Below are 17,594 nucleotides of genomic sequence, written 5' to 3'. Positions count from 1 at the left end.
ATCATACCATCATGCTGTCCAGGATCTGACTGCTATCGCTGGATTCATCTGGTATACTGGGAAGGCAGACTGCAGGCCGGCAAAGAACACTGCTACTAGTCCCTGTAGTGCTGAAACGGCAGATACAAATGTAAATCACAATTTAGGCTACACTACATCTTAGTACAATACATTACACAGCTAGTTCTATTTCTCTTTTTTTCTTTCTTTTAAGATTTTACTAAGGTAAAGAGGGAGCTTGAGAGATGTCAGGCAAACAGTAATCTCTCAAAACATATTTCTCTATTAAATTGTATGGGACAGACACTGATGTTGACTCACCGGAAGCGGCTCTGAAAGCGCGAGAGGAAGCGTGTGGAGATACTAAGACGTGGATTGAGGAAATTACTCTCTGTATTGGGCTGCAGACTGCTCAGGTCAGTGATGAACTTTTCTACAAGAGAGTTACCAAAGCAGATTAGATTAAATAACATGTAACAATGATTTCACAATTTCAGCACTTTGTTAGTGGCAGCAGTCGTACACTAAAAGGCCTATAACTTGGTTAAGCAAAATACTAGTGGATTACCATAAAAAGGCAGAGGCCGATAAATCGGCCAAAATTCTGTATTTTTAAAATAATCTGCATTTTTTTGACAAAGTTAAAAGTTCTGTGTGATGCTTTGAATAAATGTAACACTACACAAGTTAAATGTTCACTCAGTAATTGTTTTCCTCATTTAAAAAAAATTTACATCTAAAAAAATAAATGAATAGTAATTTTGAAACATGTATAAAATCATGACCACTCTTGTGAGATGAAGAGTTCAGTCATTTCAGTAACCTTATAAAAGCTCTTTTAATCTACATGGGGCGGGGGCGCCTCATGGGGGCAGCCATGTTAGCATCACATGACCAGCTGAATACTACTAGCTTAATCTCAGTAACTGCCCTGTTTTTAAACGTGTTCATTTATGGATTAAATTAATCCTGTTTTACTTTGCATAGTGAATTTCTACAAAGGAATTGGTAACTGAATCATGCAGTATCCAGGCCACTAGGTGTCAGCGTAAGCCAATGTAAGTAACTTCGACATAAAAAATAAAAATAAAAAAAATTACAGTGCATCTGATAGTTCATTCACAAATGAAAATTCTCTCATCATTTACTCACCCTCATGCCATTCCATATGTGTATGACTTTTTTTTTTTTTTTTACTGCAGAACACAAACGAAGAATTTCTTTAAAAATATCTCAGCTCTGTAGGTCCTTACAATGCAACTGAAGGGTGAACAAAACTTTGAAGCTCCAAAAAGTACATAAAGCCACCATAAAAGTAATCCAGACAACTCCAGTGGTTAGATGAATATCTTAAGCGATATTATAGGTGTGAATGAGAAACAGATCACTATTTAAGTCCTTTTTTACTATAAATCTCTTCCCTGCCCAGTAGGTGGCGATATGCATGAAGAATGCGAATCACCAAAAACAAAAAGGAGAATGTGAAAGTGGAGATTGATAGTTAAAAAAAAGAACTTAAATATTGATCTGCTTCTCACCCACACCTATTACATTGCTTCAGGAGACATGGATTTAACCACTGGAGTCGTATGGATTACTTTTATGCTGCCTTAGTGCTTTGAGCTTCAAAGTTCTGGCCACCATTCACTAGCATAAAATGGACCAACAGAGCTGTGATATTCATATATACAGGTGCATCTCAATAAATTAGAATGTCGTGGAAAAGTTCATTTATTTCAGTAATTCAACTCAAACTGTGAAACTCGTGTATTAAATAAATTCAATGCACACAGACTGAAGTAGTTTAAGTCTTTGATTCTTATAATTGTGATGATTTTGGCTCACATTTAACAAAAACCCACCAATTCACTATCTCAAAAAATTAGAATATGGTGACATGCCAATCAGCTAATCAACTCAAAACACCTGCAAAGGTTTCCTGAGCCTTCAAAATGGTCTCTCAGTTTGGTTCACTAGGCTACACAATCATGGGGAAGACTGCTGATCTGACAGTTGTCCAGAAGACAATCATTGACACCCTTCACAAGGAGGGTAAGCCTCAAACATTCATTACCAAAGAAGCTGGCTGTTCACAGAGTGCTGTATCCAAGCATGTTAACAGAAAGTTGAGTGGAAGGAAAAAATGTGGAAGAAAAAGATGCACAACCAACCAAGAGAACCTCAACCTTATGATTGTCAAGCAAAATCGATTCAAGAATTTGGGTGAACTTCACAAGGAATGGACTGAGGCTGGGGTCAAGGCATCAAGAGCCACCACACACAGACGTGTCAAGGAATTTGGCTACATTTGTCGTATTCCTCTTGTTAAGCCACTCCTGAACCACAGACAATGTCAGAGGCGTCTTACCTGGGCTAAGGAGAAGAAGAACTGGACTGTTGCCCAGTGGTCCAAAGTCCTCTTTTCAGATGAGAGCAAGTTTTGTATTTCATTTGGAAACCAAGGTCCTAGAGTCTGGAGGAAGGGTGGAGAAGCTCATAGCCCAAGTTGCTTGAAGTCCAGTGTTAAGTTTCCACAGTCTGTGATGATTTGGGGTGCAATGTCATCTGCTGGTGTTGGTCCATTGTGTTTTTTGAAAACCAAAGTCACTGCACCCATTTACCAAGAAATTTTGGAGCACTTCATGCTTCCTTCTGCTGACCAGCTTTTTAAAGATGCTGATTTCATTTTCCAGCAGGATTTGGCACCTGCCCACACTGCCAAAAGCACCAAAAGTTGGTTAAATGACCATGGTGTTGGTGTGCTTGACTGGCCAGCAATCTCACCAGACCTGAACCCCATAGAGAATCTATGGGGTATTGTCAAGAGGAAAATGAGAAACAAGAGACCAAAAAATGCAGATGAACTGAAGGCCACTGTCAAAGAAACTTGGGCTTCCATACCACCTTAGCAGTGCACAAACTGATCACCTCCATGCCACGCCGAATTGAGGCAGTAATTAAAGCAAAAGGAGCCCCTACCAAGTATTGAGTACATATACAGTAAATGAACATACTTTCCAGAAGGCCAACAATTCACTAAAAATGTTTTTTTTATTGGTCTTATGATGTATTCTAATTTTTTGAGATAGTGAATTGGTGGGTTTCTGTTAAATGTGAGACAAAATCATCACAATTATAAGAATCAAAGACTTAAACTACTTCAGTCTGTGTGCACTGAATTTATTTAATACACGAGTTTCACAATTTGAGTTGAATTACTGAAATAAATGAACTTTTCCACGACATTCTAATTTATTGAGATGCACCTGTATATATATATATATATATATATATATATATATATATATATATATATATATATATATATATATATACACACACACACACACACACACACACATACTATATATCTCTTTGTATTCAGCAGAAGAAAATCAAAACATATCTGGGATGGCATGAGGGTGAGTAAAAGTTGAGAGAATGAATTCACTTTCAAATAATTAAATAATTCACTTTTAACAAATTTATGAACATTTTATTTACCGTATACATTTTTGTAATATATCAGAATTATATCAGCCACCCTGCTCTTTAGATATCGGCATCAGCCTTAAAACAATAAAAAATAAATATCGGTCGATCACTACATAATATTAATATCCCAAGCATAACACATTTGTTAAAGCCCTTAACGGAACAGTTCACCCAAAAATAAAAATGCTCTCTCTTTATTGATGATGTTCCAAATCCATATGCTGTTATTCTTATTGAATGAAACACTAAAGGAGAGATTTAGAAAAATCAGACAGGTTACAGTAATTACGGATGTCAAGCTCCAAAAAGGACAAAAACAAATTAGGGCTGTCAATCAATTAAAACATTTAATCCCAATTAATCAAAAATGTTTTCTGAGTTAATGCATTAACGCACTCAGTTTCTTTTGAAGGAACGGAAAAAAAAACGTAGAATTTTATTATAAAAGACACTGGATGAAACTGGTTTTCTGTGGCAGTATGCTTAAAGGGCCGTTCACACAGGAGGCTTTCTTTGAGTCATCTGCGCTTTTTCTTTTTTTTTCTATTCAAACATGCTCGGAATGAATGTCTTGACCATTACGTTGCGCCTTGCACCAAGCGCTGCATTTTTAAGCCACTGTATCCTGTTAAAAGTTAAACTTTGAAAACACACCTAGTGAAACCTGCATTTCAGTCTATTCCATAGTGCTCCATCTAGGTGATCTTGAAAGCAAGAATTTATGGAATACCACGCATAAAATGTCCCTACAGTTTATCAGATATCACTGAAATAGATGTCATCAGAAAATAAACCCCTGTCTCTGTGGAAGCCCTAGATTATGCAAACAAGCAAATGAGCAAATAATGGCAACTTTTGATTTTGGGTAAACTATTCCTTTAACGCATAGTATAACATCTCAGACCAGTAAGAGATAAAGTTGCAAACATCTTATACCATTAGTGGCCACACCCAGAGTGTCAAAGTGTTGGTGAAGCAGCGTTCCAGATTCTTCTTCATCCTCTTCAACTCCTGAGCTTCCTGTCGAGCTCACCTGACTCAGTGAGTCCGTGTCTTCTATAGAAACAACCATAATCAGCAGATGGACTTTTAAAAGAACTCCAACTCTTAGGTATAAGCCACTTCTGGCATGTTTTACTACCTTAAAAGGAATAGTTCACCAAAAAAACAAAAAACATTTGATCATTCTCATGCCATACCAGATGTGTATGACTTTCTTCTGCAGAACACAAAAGAAGATTTTTAGAAGAATATCTCAGCTCTGTTGGTCCATACAATGCACATGGTGACCAAAACTTTGAAACTCCATTAAGCACATAAAGGCAGCATAAAAGTAATCCATAAATCTCCAGTGGTTTAATCCATGTCTACTGAAGCGATCCGATCAGTTACATTTTGGTCCGTTCTCACCCAAAACTGATTGGATCGCTTTAGAAGGCATGGATCAAACCACTGGAGACTTATGGATTACTTTTATGCTGCCTTTGTGTGCTTTACTGGAGTTTCAAAATTTTGGTCACCATTCACTTGTGTTGTATGGACCTAAAGAGCTGAAATATTCTTCTAAAAATCTTAATTTGTGTTCTGCAGATGAAGGAAAGTCATACACATCTGGGATGGCATGAGTGTGAGAAAATGAGAATTTAAATTTTTGGGTGAACTATTCCTTTAAATAATTTCCCTCTGACTATAGCACTTCGAACTTAGCATGTAATGTAACTCACGGTCATGAGGCTGATCGCTATGAGAGGCTGGGCTCTCGGCTGAACAAGCGCTGTCTGGGCTTAGCTCCTCTTCCTCAGGGTCGCCAGCTGCCTCCTCACACAGAGCTTTAACATCAAACTCTCTGCAGGAAGAAAAACACAGGACTATTCAGACAACGGAAAACGCTGACTACCAGGGATTTAGACTTTATATGTAATCCAGTTCAAACTGGACTTTGTACGCAGAGTAAACTTGACAAAGTATTTAGGGAACATTACATGGCTGTTTTCACACTTGTAAATGCACTAATTTCCTAAATGGAGAATGAACCGAGCCAAATATTCAATTGGTTGTTCTAAGAGGTTTACCCTTCTCCGGTGGACAGGGCAGTGCTGTTTGCTGGGTACAAAATGTAGCCAGTTTTCTCTGGTGAGCTGAGTTCAGGACCAAAATTCTCCTCTCCCTGTGGGAGTTGCAGAAAATCTGCTCCTTGGAGCGAAGAGCTAAACCCATCTCTGGAAGCCTACAGCACACAGACAAAGACTTTCAGACTTGACAGTTATACACACAGTTGTTATGCGGGATACTGGATCATTTGAAATTGAAACACTGTTATGTAGTTATAGGAATGGATGGTATGTGGGCCTACACAAAACATACACTGCAAATCTTATCCTCCTCTAGATCATCATCATCGATGTCTTCATCCAGCAGACTGTCCAAACTCTGCGGGTGGAAGCGAGAGTCTTCCTCAAACTCTTCCTCGCCCATGGCTCTGCTGGGGGTGTGAGAGAGAGGCAGCTGCATACTCTTCATCTCCAGGACTGTACGGATGGCTAACGGGTCTGACTGCACCGCCCAGCGCCCCTGCGGCTGGTACTGAGCTCTGCCACCTCCATCATCATTTTCGCATCCTCCACCCTGTAACATCCAGGAGATTCATGTGTCATAGGTGGAAGGTTTGGCAAGAACACGCACACACTCAAATTTATGACAATATTGACTAAAGATACGTACCAGTCTGCGGACCCACATTGGCATCTTGCCATTGGTTTGGAGCACCACAGCATCCAGAGAGTCTAAAACATAATTCAATGCAGAACAGGTCAAGGCAAATCAAATCATATTTTTGACTGTATACAATAAATTAAGCTTTTGTATTACCCAACTTAAAGGGGTCAAGACACGAGGAATCAAATTTTCCTTGATATTTTGACATATAAGAGGTCACTGTACCATTAAAACATACTGAAAGTTTTAGAACTCAAAACTTCCTCCTCACTGCAAAAAGAGCATTTGTTGAAACCAAGCTGCGAAAACGACTCGTTCTCTACTTCCTCCACATTGTGATGTCACATATGCATGGAAGATATTTGCATCTGACCGCCTCCATAACAACTCATCAATGCCTATTTTACCTCATCACGTCCTTAGCCCCGCCCAGTAGTGGTGAGCAGTGAGATGGTAATGAGAGAGCATGTCAGTCAAGAGCAGAGAACCAATCAAAACAGTGGGCGTTTACAGTCAAGTCTTCAAGCAGCAGCAGCAAAACAGACCGTTTCTGACAGAGGGTCAGAATGAGGGTGGAAAACGATCATGATTTACAAATATCACTTTTTAAAACTTTATTATAAGTGAACCTCAAGGAACATATTAAAATAATAAAAATGGAGGCAGGTCATGTTCCCTTCAAAGTTGCACAGAGTATTTTTTTCCTCATTAAAAGGTTTTACTCGAAGACATGAATTGCAATTTTGAATAATGTATAAAATCATGAGCACACACACATGCGATGAAGACTCCATTCATATCTGTAACCTTACAAAAGCTGTTTTATTACACAGAGAGGCCTAATTAGGGCTGCCATGTTAAAATCACATGACCAGTGGAACACTACTTGCTTAATCTTACTGAAAGTACCTTTAAATATACTTCCACATTCTTAGACTTCAATTGTGTGGGATAGACAATATGACCCAGTTTAAAAAGGCAAGATCACCAAAAAAACTCACATCATTTACTTACAGTTGTGCTCAAATATTTGCATACCCTTGGAGAATTGGTAATATATGTACCATTTTTAAAGAAAACATGAGTGAGCAGGCAAAACACATTTCTTTTATTTCTTATGGGATTCATATTCAACTGTAGGTTATGACAGAATGGCACAATCATAAAACAAAACATGGCAACAAAGAAAACAATGAAATGACCCGTTCAAAAGTCTGCATATCCTTAGTTCTTAATACGGTGTATTGTCCCCTTTAGCATCAGTGACAGCGTGTAGTCTTTTGTAATAGTTGTCTATGAGGCCCCAAATTCTTGCAGGTGGTATAGCTGCCCATTCGTCTTGGCAAAATGCCTCCAGGTCATTGCAAAGTCTTTGGCTGTCTTGCATGAACCGCACGTTTGAGATCTCCCCAGAGTGGCTCGATGATATAAAGCTCAGGAGACTGTGATGGCCACTCCAGAACCTTCACCTTTTTTCTGCTGTAACCACTGGAGGGTCAACTTGGCCTTGTGCTTAGGGTCATTGTCATGCTGGAAAGTCCAAGAGCGTCCCATGCGCAGCTTTCGTGCAGAAGAATGCAAATTGTCTGCCAGTATTTTCTGATAACATGCTGCATTCATCTTGCCATCAATTTTCACAAGATTCACCGTGCCTTGAGAGCTCACACACCCCCAAAACATCAGTGAGCCACCACCATGCTTCACAGTGGGGATGGTATTCTTTTCACTATAGGCCTTGTTGACCCCTCTCCAAACATAGCGCTTATGGTTGTGACCATAAAGCTCTATTTTGGTCTCATCACTCCAAATTACAGTGTGCCAGAAGCTGTGAGGCGTGTCAAGGTGTTGTCGGGCATATTGTTACCAGGCTTTTTTGTGGCATTGGCGCAGTAAAGGCTTCTTTCTGGCAACTCGACCATGCAGCTCATTTTTGTTCAAGTATCGTCATATTGTGCTCCTTGAAACAACCACACCATCTTTTTCCAGCGCAGCCTGTATTTCTCCTGAGGTTACCTGTGGGTTTTTCTTTGTATCCTGAACAATTCTTCTGGCAGTTGTGGCTGAAATCTTTCTTGGTCTACCTGACCTTGGCTTGGTATCAAGAGATCCCCGAATCTTCCACTTCTTAATAAGTGATTGAACAGTACTGACTGGCATTTTCAAGGCTTTGGATATCTTTTTATATCCTTTTCCTTCTTTATAAAGTTCCATTACCTTGTTATGCAGGTCTTTTGACAGTTCTTTTCTTCTCCCCATGGCTCAGTATCTAGCCTGCTCAGTGCATCCACGTGAGAGCTAACAAACTCATTGACTATTTATACACAGACACTAATTGCAATTTAAAAAGCCACAGGTGTGGGAAATTAAGCTTTAATTGCCATTTAAACCTGTTTGTGTCACCTTGTGTGTCTGTAACAAGGCCAAACATTCAAGGGTACGTAAACTTTTGATCAGGGCCATTTGGGTGATTTCTGTTATCATTATGATTTAAAAAGGAGCCAAACAACTATGTGATAATAAATGGCTTCATATGATCACTATCCTTAAATAAAAGACAGTTTTTTGCATGATCAATCATATTTTCAAAATCAATGCCAAAATTTCACAATTTCTGCCAGGGTATGCAAACTTTGGAGCACAACTGTATGCCATCCCAGATGTGTATGACTTTCTTCTGCAGAACCCAAATTAAGATTTTGAGAAGAATAGCCCAACTCTGTAGGTCCATGCAATGCAAGTGAATGGTGATCAGAACTTTTGTAGCACAAAATCACAAAGGAAACATACAAGTAATCCATTTGACTCCAGTGGTTAATTCCATATCTTCTTAAGCAATATAATAGGTGAGAAATAGATCAAAATTTAAGTCCTTTTACTCTAAATCTCCACTTTTATATCTGAAAGTCACTTGTGGTACCCGTTTAGTTTCACTTTCACCTCTGAAAGTGAAAGTGGCGATTTAGAGTAAAAGGACTTAAATTTTGATCCGTTTCTCACCCACACCTATTATATCACTTCAGAAGATATGATTTAACCACTGGAGTCATATGGATTACTTGTATGTTTCCTTTGTGATTTTGAGCTACAAAAGGTCTGATCACCATTCACTTGCATTGTACGGTCCTACAGAGTTGAAATATTTTTACTATACTATAGTTTTAATACTTTTGTGTTCTGCACAATAGAAAGACATACACATCTGGGATGGCATGAGGGCGAGTAAATAAGATAATTTTCAGTTTTAGGTGAACTATCCCTTTAAACCTGGTATTAACATGCGTTTTATTGCCCTTTTACATCCAAATAGTGCCATGCCTGTGCTCAGCCAGGGGACCTTAGATGTTAGTCTCAGCCGCCATTCACTTTCATTACATCTTTTTTTTCTGTAAAAGTGAAAAAGAGCACAACAGTTGGGTTCCGGAAGTAAAAATCCCAGTATTATGTTTCCATAGGCGAAATGAACCTTTAAATACAGACCTACCATCAGAGATATTTGTATTTTGTATTTATATTTGTATATAGCATATCTGAATATTTTGCAATAAATCAATTGTTCCATATTTTTATGTCGTTTCTAATTCGATTACATAATTCGCAATGCTTCATGGGATTGTAGTTTAAGCCCTCAGGGAAGACATTAAGGCTTCACTTTAAACATCCACTCACTAACTTTCCTAAGCACTTCCTCACAGAGGAATCCCTGCCACCATTTTGGAAGTACATTCCACTTCATTAAGTGAGCGTGGGAAGTTTCTGTAGACAAACACTCAACTGCTGTATTCTGAATGAAGAAGCGAGCCTACACATGTATGCTTCAAGCAGCTCCATATCCCACAATGCAACTGGATTGTGACATCACAGCGGATCGCGCTTCATCAACCCCCACCCAATTATGTATTCCACAATATGACATCAGTCCTATTGCAAGAGCGATAACAAGCTCCAAGTGGTCAAGGGATTAGGCCGTTTCATTTCAACCCATTGCACGGGTCAACTCGAGAACGCGCATGCGCATTATCTAGATCGTGCTGAAAAGAAGGTTTTTTTAGCATGACCTGAGCTAACGAAGCACATTTTATGATGCCATTGTTGTCAGATTTTACTGCAGATTTGAAATATGATCTTTGTAATCATGACAAAATGTTAAGGAGATTTCGGTCTTTTCCATTTAAGTAGATAGGGGATGTACTTTTATGCCGCTTGTATCCAATATAAAACAGCTGCCTGGGAGCTAGGGGTATCTGTATTCAGATAGAACGGAATGTGGGCAGGGCTTAAACCGGAAGTGCGACAATACTTAATGAAACACCCATTTTTAAAATGTAACTATTTCATGTATAGTTTCTATAAATAAAATATTCCTTGTATATGCCCATTCATAATAATAGTCTAATAAAATACTAATTAATATTCATTTGTGTATTATTGTGCTATTATTATTTAATTATATTATTATTTTATTTAAAAAAAATTCTTACCAGATGAAGCAGAATACAGTATATAGGCTCGTGAACTGTAGAATATGTTCTTAACTGAGGCACGAGGTGTCAAGCAATTGTGAAATGTCAAGCACACATTTTGCAGCGACATTAAATACAAATACAAACATTAAAAGAAATTAGAATAAATCAATATAGCCTACAAATAGGTGAAAGTCCAAAAAATATCAGGAATTTTGCACTTGAGGCTGATTTGTGCACACATATTTCAACATAGAGGGCATCATTATTTAGTTAAATTACATGTACAGAATTAGTAAAATAGTGGGAAAAGATTGTGTTACGTTAACATTTTCAAATTTAGTACAGTTTAAAGGGAGGGGAAAAAAAACATTGCTTATGTTTCAGTTTCTGAGCAGGAATATTCTGAATAGATGGACTTTATGGAGCATTTAAACCTTTATGGAGCATTTAAACTTTTTTGGAATAAAGTCTTAACCAGATACTTACCTTAAGTGATGTGAAAATAAATGGTCAACTTTTAGAGGTGAATAGACGAGCTCTGCTGTGAAATCATTTCAGGTCAGGAATTTAACATCGCGCTCAGGTTGGTTTATAAATGAGTACATGGAAATCATTACGTGTGAATCGTGTGATACATTAATATAGACATTTTAAGGAGTGGAAAATGTAGCCTATATGATGTAGTGTCTTAGTTAATGTTACACTTGACAAGCTCCAGACATGCACAATTAACAGAGACCGCAAACTGAGTAGAGACCGTGCCCATCCCATCTGAAAAAATCACACTGTGCACATTTTCATTCCTAAGTTTTACACTTTAGTAGGCTACTAATATTGACTTCACAGACTAATTTCTTTGTAATTTTGGATATGTTTATTTAAAATATTGCTTTATCTTTGTGCTTCTTGGATAATCAGTCAAACGAATATTGTTTCTATTATTCGTATGAAGTCATTATTTGTGCCTTTCCGAATAAGGTTTTCATCTTCGGGCACATCCCTACTGGGAGCTTTCTAAAAATGGCAGCCAATTGGATCGACTTGCCTTGAAAGGGACTTCGGTACCTTTGTCTTTTTGTTTGATTTTCATGTTGTTATTCGCCTCAGAGCTGGTTGCTCTTTTAATGATTTTATGATATCCCTATGGGAAATATGAATGGAAAAAAATACTTCTAGAACCAAGACGGCTGAAAATGTGGGCGGGCACTCTTGCACTATTGTGACAGAGGCCATCACTCTGCCTAACACCTCCGTTTGTGTTCCACGGAATAGTCATTCGGGTTTGGAAAAACATAAGGTTGAGTAAATGTTGACAGAATTTTCATTTTTGGGTGAATTATTGACATAAGACAGCTCAAGAACAACGCAGCTGACATGGTCTATCCACGCACCATCAGTGGAGTCGAGTCTGTCTGGAGTTCTGCAGTCCTCCCCAACATCTTCAGTAGTCTCTTCAGGTATCAGGTGGTCCTCTTCCTCATCCATGTGAGGCAGCACACTACAGGGCACAGCGATGTACGTCTCTCTCCTGAACACAGATGCAAACCACAGTTACAAGACCATTCTTCATGAATGCGCAGCCATGCTGAACAACTATATACACTTGTCAGCAAATTCAATCTCATTAACATGCCGTTTTCTCCAGACATTTTCCCACTCACGTAATCCAGGGCTGCATCAAAACCTGTAGTGTGACAGCAACATAAGGAGATCAGATCTTACAAGGGCTCAGATGATAGTACCTTATGGCTTGTTGTTTGCTGGGGGCCCTTTGAACCCTCAGACCAGCTTTCTGCTTCTTCTCTGCAAGCTTCTTCCTCATGGAGTTGGTCATCTGAGAGTCCAGCCGCCACACAAACACACAGCTGCACACACACACACACACACACGCATTAGACTGTCGTCTGTGAAAGTATAAATCTGTGAATATATTTTCCCACGCACATTGAATGTTCAATTTTGCTGAAAACGTACATAATATTTTAAGACAGCATGTCTGTGTCAACAAATTTGTACCCTCTGCAATAATTTTTATTTTTTTTTTGGCTGTTCATATTCCCTTTTAACCAGATTTTTATACAGTTTAATGTGACTCTTCTGTGCCTCTGTGTTTTTTGCACATTTGTGTGAGAAGCCAATTACATATTTCTACAGCAGTAGACACTAAAGTATTGTCTTAATTTAGCAGTATGCATGTACAACATATTTAACAAAAAGATGTACCTGTCACCAGATACAGTGATTAGATGCCTGCAGTCCTGGCTGAACTTCATACCAGTAACAATTTCTGATCGGAGGAGGGGCGGGAGAGTAAAAGTTAGATGAACATTATGGAGGTAAAAAAAAAAAAAAAAAATAAGTATTCATGGGGAAAAAATACAGTGGATAAAAAAAAAAAAAACACTAATCTTACCTGAATGTCCAAATAAGGTGGCCACACATTCTCCTGACTCGTAGTCAAAGATACAGATATTTTTGTCAGAACAACTGGTGGCAAGAAACATCCCAGAGGGATCCAACTGGACCTGAGAGAAGACAGACAACAACAACTCACGTGAAAACTGGAAAAGTTTTTGACTACATATGGGATTACAGATAAAACTGTGTACGATGTTTGGAGGATGGACAATTTGACTAGCACCGTCTTACACACCTTGAGCAGTGTACCATCATCATTGAGGGAGCCCTTGAAACATTTCGTCATCTTGCCACTTCTCACATTGTACACTCTGAAAATGCAAAACAGTATTTAACAGAGTTCATGCATATAACACTATGACGATCTAACAATGCTCATCATACTTCATAAATTACCAGGAATGTCAATTGATTAAAAAGTTTACCAAGGCAGCACAAAATGTTAAGATTGGGTATGCATACTATAGTTTTAAAATGTTCACATGGAGCTACATTGAAAGCCCCATATCTCTGGGATTTAACCATATAAGACCTTAAATATAAAAAAATGTTTGTTCAGAACCAGAATAAAAAAAAATATATAGCTGCAAGCAGCAATTAAAGGGATAGTTCACCCAAAAAATTTAATTTCTCTCATGATTTACTCACCCTACTGGCATCCCAGATGTTTATGACTTTTTCTTCTGCAGAACACAAATTAAGATTTTTAGAAGAATATCTCAGCTCTGAAGGTCCTCACAATGCAAGTGAATGGGTGGCAAAAACATTTAGCTCCAAAACCCACATAAAGGGAGCATAAAAGTAATCCATATGACTTCAGTGGTTAAATCCATGTGTTCAGACACTATATGATAGGTGAGGGTGAGAAACGGATCAATATTTAAGTCATTTTTCATAAATACTTGCACGAAGGATGTAAATCACCAAAAACAGAAGAACGTGAAAGTGAAGTGGAAATTGATTGAGCAGGGAGGAGAATTTATAGTAAAAAAAAAAAAAAAAAAAAGGACTAAAATATTAATCTGTTTCTCACCCACACCTATCATATCGCTTCTGAATACATGGATTTAACCACCAGAGTCGTCTAGAGTACTTTTATGTTGCCCTAATGTGGATTTTGGAGCTTCAAAATTTTGGCACCCATTCACTTGCATTGTGAGGACCTACAGAGCTGAGATATTCTTCTAAAAATCTTAATTTGTGTCTACAGCATATGGAACAAAATCATACACATCTGGAATGGCATGAGGATGAGTAAATGAGAAATTTCATTTTTGGGTGAACTATCCTTTTAAGGGCCTTTAAGAAACATATGTGACCGAAGTATTAATTAGACAGTCTGTTAGTACCTAAAACAATAAGGTGCTGTAATTTTCAGAGCCATCAGGTTAGGTAGCACAGAGATATGGCTTTTTTTACATTCCAGCCTGTTGTAGTGTCAACAAGAGGCAGATGTGTGCAATTTCTTTCACGTGTCTTCATATTGACCTCCTACATAAATGTCGAAGATTTGGTGAAAATATCTCATTCAGTTATTTTTTTTGTTGCAAATAATTGATATTGGGACTTCACGGAATCTTTCTACACAGGTTTGCTTCTGATCAAGCGAACAGCCTAGGACTAGCTCGATTTTTTTTTTTTTTTTAATATTCTCAAATATTTAATGAACAGTTTGATTCATACCAACGGTTGTTGAGGCAAAAGTTATACGGAATGAGATCTATCATATTATGTGAAAAACGTATGTCTGTGTTAAATGCCGTGGTATAGACAATTTATACGCATGTAAAATGTGTTAGTGCCTCCCGGTGGCCAATCTTTTTCAAATTTTGCACAGACCTCTTTGGACAAGAGACAAATAGGCCTACCACGTTCATTCTGATCAAATTTTAATCTAATGGCTGCTGAAAATTGATTGGTCGATGCTGGCCATGTTTTTCAAGATATGTGACTGTCCTCAGACCTTGAGGGCACCTTTGACAAAGACACTACATGCAAAATTTCAAATCAATAGGGCCAACGGTTCCATAGTTAGTCGTTTTTACGTTTGTTAATAGTACAGCGGCAGCAAGTGGCAGGGGTGCACAATTTCTGTCAAATGTACTCAGATTGTCCTCCTACATAAGTGTTCCTAATTTGGAGACAACACCTAATTCCATTTAAGAGTCATAACCATTTAAGTAAAAGCGGCCACGTCTACTTTGTACATTTAGGGGTACCGTTGTGACGACGAATCGAAGGTTTTCGAATATTTATTTGATAATTATTGATATTGGGACTTCAGAGAATCTTTCTGCACTGGTTTTGTTCCGATCGACTAAACGGCCTAGGACTAATTACAAAAAAACAGGTTTTGTGAAAAATCCTGCGGGAAAAAGTTAGCCATTTTATTTTTCTTGAGCCAAGGACTCCAATGATATAAGATTGATTATGTGACTAACGCTTCAGTAGTTATGGTCCAAATTGCTTTTGCCTTTATTACAACTAAGGAAAAGCAACACAAAAAAAGTCTGTGCATCTAACACAAAGCCTTACCTAATGTTACGGTCCTGGCATGCGATGGCAGTGTGCGTGCACGTGGCGTCCAGGTCCATATCATACAGAGTCGTCTTCTCCACTATATGATGGGATCGTGAGAAGTTCAAACCCTCAGAGGTCTTTTAGAAGAGACAGAACAAACAAAAAGTGGTAAGCTGATATTGAAGGCTAATTAATGGAAGAAAAAAAAATACAGTTCAATTAGGGATGGGTGGCGTAGTAGGCCAACCACAACACCATGAGTATAATACAGTGGTGTGAAAAAGTGTTTGCCTCCATTCCTGATTTCTTATTTTTTTGCATGTTTGTCACACTTAAATGTTTCAGATCATCAAACAAGTTTAAATATTAGGCAAAGATAACAAGTAAACACAAAATGCAGTTTTTAAATGAAGGTTGTTATTAAGGGAAAACAAAATCCAAACCTACATGGCCCTGTGTGGGAAAAAGTGTTTGCCCCACCTGTTAAAACATAACTTAACTGTGGTTTATCACACCTGAGTTCAATTTCTCTAGCCACACCCAGGACTGATTACTGCCACACCTGTTTTCAATCAAGAAATCACTTAAATAGGACCTGCCTGACAAAGTGAAGTAGACCAAAAGATCTTCAAAAGCTAGACATCATGCCGAGATCCAAAGAAATTCAGGAACAAATGAGAAAGAAAGTAATTGAGATCTATCAGTCTGGAAAAGGTTATAAAGCCATTTCTAAAGCTCTGGGACTCCAGAGAACCACAGTGAGAGCCATTATCCACAAATGGCGAAAACATGGAACAGTGGTGAACCTTCCCAGGAGTGGCCGGCCGACCAAAATTACCCCAAGAGCGCAGCGACGACTCATCCAAGAGGTCACAAAAGACCCCACAACAACATCCAAAGAACTGCAGGCCACACTTGCCTCAGTTAAGGTCAGTGTTCATGACTCCACCATAAGAAAGAGACTGGGCAAAAATGGCCTGCATGGCAGAGTTCCAAGGTGAAAACCACTGCTGAGCAAAAAGAACATTAAGGCTCATCTCATTTTTGCCAGAAAACATCTTGATGATCCCCAAGACTTTTGGGAAAATACTCTGTGGACTGACGAGACAAAAGTTGAACTTTTTGGAAGGTGTGTGTCCCATTACATCTGGCGTAAAAGTAACACCGCATTTCAGAAAAAGAACATCATACCAACAGTAAAATATGGTGGTGGTAGTGTGATGGTCTGGGGCTGTTTTGCTGCTTCAGGACCTGGAAGACTTGCTGTGATAAATGGAACCATGAATTCTGCTGTCTACCAAAAAATCCTGAAGGAGAATGTCCGGCCATCTGTTCGTGACCTCAAGCTGAAGCGAACTTGGGTTCTGCAGCAGGACAATGATCCAAAACACACCAGCAAGTCCAGCTCTGAATGGCTGAAGAAAAACAAAATGAAGACTTTGGAGTGGCCTAGTCAAAGTCCTGACCTGAATCCTATTGAGATGCTGTGGCATGACCTTAAAAAGGCAGTTCATGCTCGAAAACCCTCCAATGTGGCTGAATTACAACAATTCTGCAAAGATGAGTGGGCCAAAATTCCTCCACAGCGCTGTAAAAGACTCATTGCAAGTTATCGCAAACGCTTGATTGCAGTTGTTGCTGCTAAGGGTGGCCCAACCAGTTATTAGGTTTAGGGGGCAATCACTTTTTCACACAGGGCCATGTAGGTTTGGATTTTGTTTTCCCTTAATAATAACAACCTTCATTTAAAAACTGCATTTTGTGTTTACTTGTGTTATCTTTGACTAATATTTAAACTTGTTTGATGATCTGAAACATTTAAGTGTGACAAACATGCAAAAAAATAAGAAATCAGGAAGGGGGCACACAATTTTTCACACCACTGTAGATGTTTAATTTTTTCTACTTCAAGGCACACTATTTACCCTAGTGCTACCTTTGTGCTTTTTGTTAGAGGGAAAGATAAGAAAAATTAACAAAAAC

The 17,594-nt window shown here is 38.5% G+C and overlaps 1 protein-coding gene across 2 annotated transcripts in view; it reads right to left on the bottom strand.

The window, feature by feature from the left end:
- Nucleotides 1-17,594, bottom strand: part of LOC127430324 (mitogen-activated protein kinase-binding protein 1-like) — a 65,759-nt gene that overhangs the window by 12,739 nt on the left and 35,426 nt on the right. For both annotated transcript variants that reach the window (XM_051680054.1, XM_051680053.1), the window contains exons 15-27: nt 15,627-15,748; nt 13,327-13,402; nt 13,087-13,198; nt 12,897-12,960; nt 12,416-12,538; nt 12,065-12,201; nt 6,217-6,278; nt 5,860-6,120; nt 5,568-5,722; nt 5,220-5,341; nt 4,432-4,551; nt 322-433; nt 8-110 (exon numbers count right to left, since the gene is read on the bottom strand). In XM_051680054.1, coding sequence (XP_051536014.1) covers nt 8-110; nt 322-433; nt 4,432-4,551; nt 5,220-5,341; nt 5,568-5,722; nt 5,860-6,120; nt 6,217-6,278; nt 12,065-12,201; nt 12,416-12,538; nt 12,897-12,960; nt 13,087-13,198; nt 13,327-13,402; nt 15,627-15,748 — 1,569 coding nt within the window. The remainder of the gene's footprint in view (nt 1-7; nt 111-321; nt 434-4,431; nt 4,552-5,219; nt 5,342-5,567; nt 5,723-5,859; nt 6,121-6,216; nt 6,279-12,064; nt 12,202-12,415; nt 12,539-12,896; nt 12,961-13,086; nt 13,199-13,326; nt 13,403-15,626; nt 15,749-17,594) is intronic.

The sequence above is a fragment of the Myxocyprinus asiaticus genome, chromosome 39 (assembly GCF_019703515.2).
Source record: "Myxocyprinus asiaticus isolate MX2 ecotype Aquarium Trade chromosome 39, UBuf_Myxa_2, whole genome shotgun sequence".
In the NCBI taxonomy this organism is placed as follows: domain Eukaryota; kingdom Metazoa; phylum Chordata; class Actinopteri; order Cypriniformes; family Catostomidae; genus Myxocyprinus; species Myxocyprinus asiaticus.
This window is presented reverse-complemented; position numbering and strand designations above follow the sequence as displayed.